The 6025-nt window shown below is 53.8% G+C and overlaps 1 protein-coding gene across 1 annotated transcript in view; it reads right to left on the bottom strand.

The window, feature by feature from the left end:
• The window catches only part of adgrd2 (adhesion G protein-coupled receptor D2), a 14474-nt gene extending 12464 nt beyond the window's left edge, over positions 1-2010 (bottom strand). The window contains exons 1-2 of the mRNA XM_062454036.1: positions 1977-2010; positions 1084-1211 (exon numbers count right to left, since the gene is read on the bottom strand). Of these exons, the coding sequence (XP_062310020.1) occupies positions 1084-1211; positions 1977-2010 (162 nt within the window). The remainder of the gene's footprint in view (positions 1-1083; positions 1212-1976) is intronic.
• Between the last annotated feature and the right edge of the window lie 4015 nt (positions 2011-6025).

Genomic DNA, 6025 nt, shown 5'->3' on the forward strand with positions numbered 1-6025 from the left:
GCGGCCAGCTCCCTGCCTTCCGCCCTTCAGAGCAAGGGCACTGTTAGCACACGTGTCAAGTCCGCCACTGAACAAGAAGGACGCGCTGGCAGAAGACGCGCAGGAGAGAGGGACTCTGGCTGGATTTGCATACCCCTGTGATCCTAATATATACAGGTTGCCAACCTCCGGGGTTGGAGTTCACCCCGGTTGCCGGGGCGACCGGCCCGTTCTCCCCATCACGGGCTCGTTAAAGAGCAGCGGAATAGGTCTGCCAACTGTCCTCATCACTCCGCGACCGTGTCTTAACGTGAACCCCCGAGAATAATGAGGATTTCTGCATACACGGACACACACACGCACACACACACGCCCGCCAACTAGCACAGACACACACGCGCGCACGCCAATGCACACATCCTCACACACACACACACACATTCATTAATCCCAAAAAGACCTCCACCTCTGATCTCCACAAACATAATAGCCTCTTTCTGACTGACTTGTGTTGCTTGTTTTCAGAACACCATCAAACCAAATGAAGGGAAGACGGAGCTTCTCCTTGGCTTTCCACAGCATCAATTAGCTCTTTCTGTGCAGTTGAGCGTTTCCTCTGGTGGGCTGCAGAGGTAAATAAGGAGATGAAATGAGGCCCAGAAGTCTAATCCAGGCAGGGTGCAGACCTGAGAGTAATTCCCCCCCAGAGCTGCTCTGGCCTGGGGCATGCAGAAGGGTAATCCTGCCCCCTGGGACCTTATCCACCAACACACACACACACAAGAAATCATACACATACATTCCTCACAGAAATCAAGACTGCACACACACACAATATACAGACACGCACGCACATGCACAAACACTTCAATTGAAATGAAACACTATTAATTAGCACTTAATTTGCACTTAATTTGATGAAGGCATAATTTGACACTGTTCTCAATGCAATATCATAACTCTACTTTTAACTCTGTACAGTAAAACTCTCGTTCCCCTCGTAGGTCCCATATTGTAATTCCCATACAGTGACAGACATCTGCATCTCCCGCTTGATTTCCAATTTGAAGAAGCTCTGTATCTTACTTATTAACCTGCACTCACCTTCAGCTTTAAACCAGCGTAGCTGAGAGCGCTCTCTTCGTACTCCAGGTCAGAGAGCCAGAGGACACGCAGAGCGGAGCCCCAGAGGCAGGAGGTGATGGGGAGGACCCAGCGCTGGTCAGCCTTACCTGGAAGTCTAACACGCACACACAGAGGGCATGTGCTCCAAGGCAGTGTAAACAAACCATTTCCATATCATCCTCCCAGGAATGAGATGCTGCCCGCCTCGTAGAACCCTGGACGGCACGTGGGAACACAACAACGGTTTGATTAGAGCCAGAGAGCGGCACGCGCACTGCGCGCGCACACACTCGCATGCCGAGCTTGTGTGCAAACACTCGCGGACATGCACTCAGAGCACGCACACACACGCACACACACACCTCATATTGACTTTCTTGCAACAGCCAAAATACTGCTTAACATCAAAAGAATTATTCATTCCTGTGTTAAATGTAACCCACTCCTCTTCACCTTTGGAGAGGCCAATTAGTAGATGGAGCCTAACGAGGCTTGACAGTCTATGAACATTCCACTTAATTAACTCTAATGTCATTAATGAATTACTGACACCCAGGTTTCTATACAGTCTATGTATATATAAGCCATTCAGGAGTCAGACTCCGGAAGGGACAAAAGGAAAAGTGCATTAAGTCAAACAATTCACAAACAACACTGTGGAATCCAGCAGGCATTGTACGGATCATGTTGACTTTTGTCTGACAAGATGTGGGTGAGTGAGAGTGTGTACAGCTTTGTCAGCCTACCAGGCGTGTGTGTGTGTGTGTGTTGGTGGTGTTGGAGGTCCGTGGAGAGGTGGTGTGACTGCGCTGACATGTGTCGGACAGCTAGGCCTCTTTCCGGGCCTTTCCGGGCCTCTCTCTCTCTCTCACTCGGCTGGCTGGGGCTCCCCTGAGCTTCATACATTATGGAAGAGGCCTCAGACACCGCCCTGCATGATAACAAACAACGCACTGTTCCTGTGTGTGTCTGCGCACGCGTGTGTGTGTGTGTCAGACACACACGCGCAGACACACACACACACACACACACCCCTGACGTGAACTCTCCCTGCTGAAGAGCACACCAGATTGTCTGGCCTCACTACCCTAATCACAGCAACGCGTTCCTACCAGAACGCTGGTGATGAATGTGGTGTTCCGGACCGAACAATTATCCATGCGCTATGTACAGCGAAAAAAACACCCCCACACACACAAATAGCAGTGAAGCAACAGCTTCTTCCCATGGAGGAAAGGAGGCGCTGTAAACAGGCATTGCGGCTGTGGTCATTATGTCTATATATAAGCCTGCTGGTGGTGCCTTTCATTAGGCCGCTCATTTAGAGTGGGGATCCTTCACGCTGGCCTTTACCACGGGCACCATGGCGATCCCCTAATAAAGCACTTCATTTGGGCCTGGGAGCCATGGAGATGAGCTGCCAGGGGTGATGCAGTGGAGTTGAAGAGGCAGTTGTGTGTGTGTGTGTGTATGTATGTGTGTGTGTGTGTGTGTGTGTGTGTGTGTGTGTGTGTGTGGTGGACGGGTAATTCTACGGAGGTGAAAGAGAACGGTCAGTTTGTTTATTTGGAGTTTCGGATTTCCAGAGGTAGAACAAAGGCTTGCCGTCTCATGTTCAGCAACGCTGGTTTGAAGTGCCATGGAGTACATCCATCGTGTTGGCACCTGGTTTCAAGGTGCACCCTGGCGTGGTTCATCCTCCCTTCCCCAGCCCAGCCCAGGCCAGGTCCTCCTGCAACAAGAAAGGTCTCATCCAGGAGCTGCTTCACCTGGTTCTCCCCTGAACCCTGGAGTCCGCCGGTTCAGCACCGAGACCATGGTGGAAAAAAAAACGAGAACCCCCCCCGATGTCTTCATCCCAAATTCCTAAAAGATTCATCCGAAAGGAACTTCAAAAACCGTCCGGTTCCAAAGCACAAGCAGGAGAGAGGCTAACCAAGGCTTTGCTTTTAAACAACATCAATAGTCTGGTACAGTTTCCCCTTCGGTCTGGCAGAGGAGACGAAGAGAGCAGATCAGAGAGCTGTGCCCAGTGAGGGATCAGCCTGCTGGGGGCAATGCTTCTGGCAAACCCCCTTACCCTCCTCTGACCTGAGGGGCATCCCACATACACCACACACTACACACAGTGGGCATAGAGAGAGGGGCCATGCGGTGAATATCAACCGCCCCGGTATGGAGGAAGAACTAGCAGGCATGTCCAAAGCAACTATACGTGCACAGAGCCTTTTCTAAGACATCTACAATTTTATGCAGATGTGCCTTGATTGCGAAAAGATGTTTTTTGATGTCAAATGAATCGTTCTCATGAAAGAAACATGCTGTAAAACCATGTTTGATGCAACGTGGAACCCGAGACCTGACGCTCGTAAGCCTTCGCGGTGTTCATCAACAGTCAGCTCATGGACGCGTGCATATTGGAGGCCCGCATTTGCATCCTAATATGTCTGCCGACTGCAGAAATAAAAACCGTGGGGCGTATGCATATTTTTCGACCGCATCGCATCTCACAACAAGCTCCGCAAAGCACTCTGGGCTGGCGCGGCGGAGGAAGACGGGCTTTCGGATCGGGGCTTTTGCCCAGGTATCACCGTGTGGGGTGCGCGTGGGCTGGACTGCCTGGGTGCGTGTAGTTTTAATGAGATGGGAGGGGGGAGGGGGGGGGGGGGGGGGGCAGAGCTGAGGTGTGTGTGACCGTCAGGCTCCTCCCGGCCCCTGTGGACCCGCTATCGGCCGGGAGACCCCTGACCTGTAGGGTCTCTCCCATCTGAAATGCCACGGCGCTCCAGAGACCTTTCCGCCAGACTGACTTCTATAGGGAATCAATGGGGTTCTCACTCACTCGGCCTGCTGCAGGCTCAACCGCCTGAGCTGGCATATCGACTGACTGCTCGAGCATGGCTGGGACAGAAAACATCACGCGCACACACACACACATACACACACACACACACACACACACACACACACATACACACACAGAAAGAGCCCCGAAACACATGGCAGCCAAACAGACAATAGTTTGGGTGCTATCAGTAACGAGGGTAATACAAGCATACAATAATAGCAGCAGTGTCGTGATAGCGCGTGTGCGTGTTTGTGTTAACCTGCTGTTAAAGGCTGCTGTTTCCCAGCCAGGCCCACACGCTGCAGAGGGAATGTCAAGGACTGAGAGCCTTGACATTGAGCAGTGACCTGACGGCCAGGTCACTGCTCCCACGGTCCTCCCAGCCCTCTCACATGACAGACCCCCTGGCCCCCCGAACACCTCTCCCCAGGGCGGCACGCAACCGCGCAACCCCCCCCCCCCCCTCACCTCCCTCCACCCCACACCCCACACTCCCACACCCCACACTCCCACGTTTGGCGAGGATCTGGGCGGGCAGGGAGGGAGGTGTAGAGGGGGGGGGGGGGGGGGCAGTGGCGACCCACTCCGGTGAACTCCCCCCCCCCCCCCCCCCCCCTCACTGATACGGAGCAAGGCGGGCCGAGGAAGCCCGGGCGCATCGATCTCATGTTTGGGCTGCCCGCATTGATTTTCATGCAGGTTCATGCAGGTTCATGGAGGTTCATGGATCACGCTGCTTCCTCCGTCTCAGCAGTACAGTCGGAGGCGGGAAAATCGCCTCTGACAGTTCTGCTGCGGAGATACATGGAGGGGCCCCCTCCGCCCGGGCCCTCATCCATCCTCACCCCTCCCCCCGGACACGCTCACCACCAAAACCCCCCACCTTTGCCTCCAACTAAGGCTCTGTGCAGAAAGCACACGGACCTGATGCAGGGCACCTGAGCTGGGCCGTTTTAACAATCCTGTTGTTCCTCTAAGCAGAGGTGGTCCTCCTCCCCCTCTCCCCCTCTCCGTGGCGACCTGTAAAAGTGGCAGAAATGTCACACACTTCATTTGTGCGCCAGTAAAATCCCTGCTGTCAGGGGAGCCATCCGCGGTTGCAGAGGAGGAGAGGGGAGGAGGAGGAGAGGAGGAGCAGAGAGGAGGAGGAGGAGAGTAGAAGAGGAGAGGAGGAGGAGGAGAGAGGAGGAGGAGAGGAGAGAGGAGGAGGAGAGAGGAGGAGGAGAGAGGAGGAGAAGAGGTTGCAGAGAGGAGGAGGAGGAGGAGGAGAGAGGACAAGCAGACATGAGCAGTGAGCCTGTCATTAAACAAGACATTTCATTTTTTTTAAGAATTGACTGTTTCCCTCTCTCTTCCTCTCACCGCACTCCCCCTTGCAGTCCCAAACATCAACAACAACACCGCTCCTCGTTAATGATTCGACTCGACAGCGGAGCAGTAACCGTGCGATGAGACCACAGCGAAACGTGTGTTTTATCACCGACGAGGGAGGAGTTAAAAAGCAGATACAGCCGGCAGTGGAAACGTCCTCCAGTAAAGAGCAGTGCAGGGAGAGCAGGCATTCATTATCTCTTAGACTCACACAGCCTGGACCCTGTCTGTGGACGCAGGGTCAATGACTGAACCCAGGGACGGATGCACAATCCAGCAAACACACCCCCCCCTCGCTTAAAAATAACGTCTTTACCGAGCACGCCAAAACAGAACCAGAGTGTACGCAAGCCGTCTGAACTCGGCGTCAGCGAACATGAAGACGACACGACGGGAAGGAAAGCGACAATCAAGTCGAGCCAGACGCGACGTGATGGTTCCCATCCAGATGAGGTCAGTCGCCACAAACACAGGAAAAGCCTCAAAGTGGAGCCTTGTTTGGGATGTCTCTCAGCGGCGCCGCACAGACAGGCTGGGCTGGGGCCCCCGGAGCAGATCTATGAATATCCACCTGTCAGCCAGACAGGTGGGAGGGACAGCCAGGGTTGGGGGGTTACGGCCCCAGACAGATGAATAGCCCAGTTGATTGACGCTGGCCTTTGTGCACATCTCGGTGTAGCTGCTGTTCTGACACGAGCCTGT

This window comes from Osmerus eperlanus, chromosome 28 (assembly GCF_963692335.1).
Source record: "Osmerus eperlanus chromosome 28, fOsmEpe2.1, whole genome shotgun sequence".
Lineage (NCBI taxonomy): Eukaryota > Metazoa > Chordata > Actinopteri > Osmeriformes > Osmeridae > Osmerus > Osmerus eperlanus.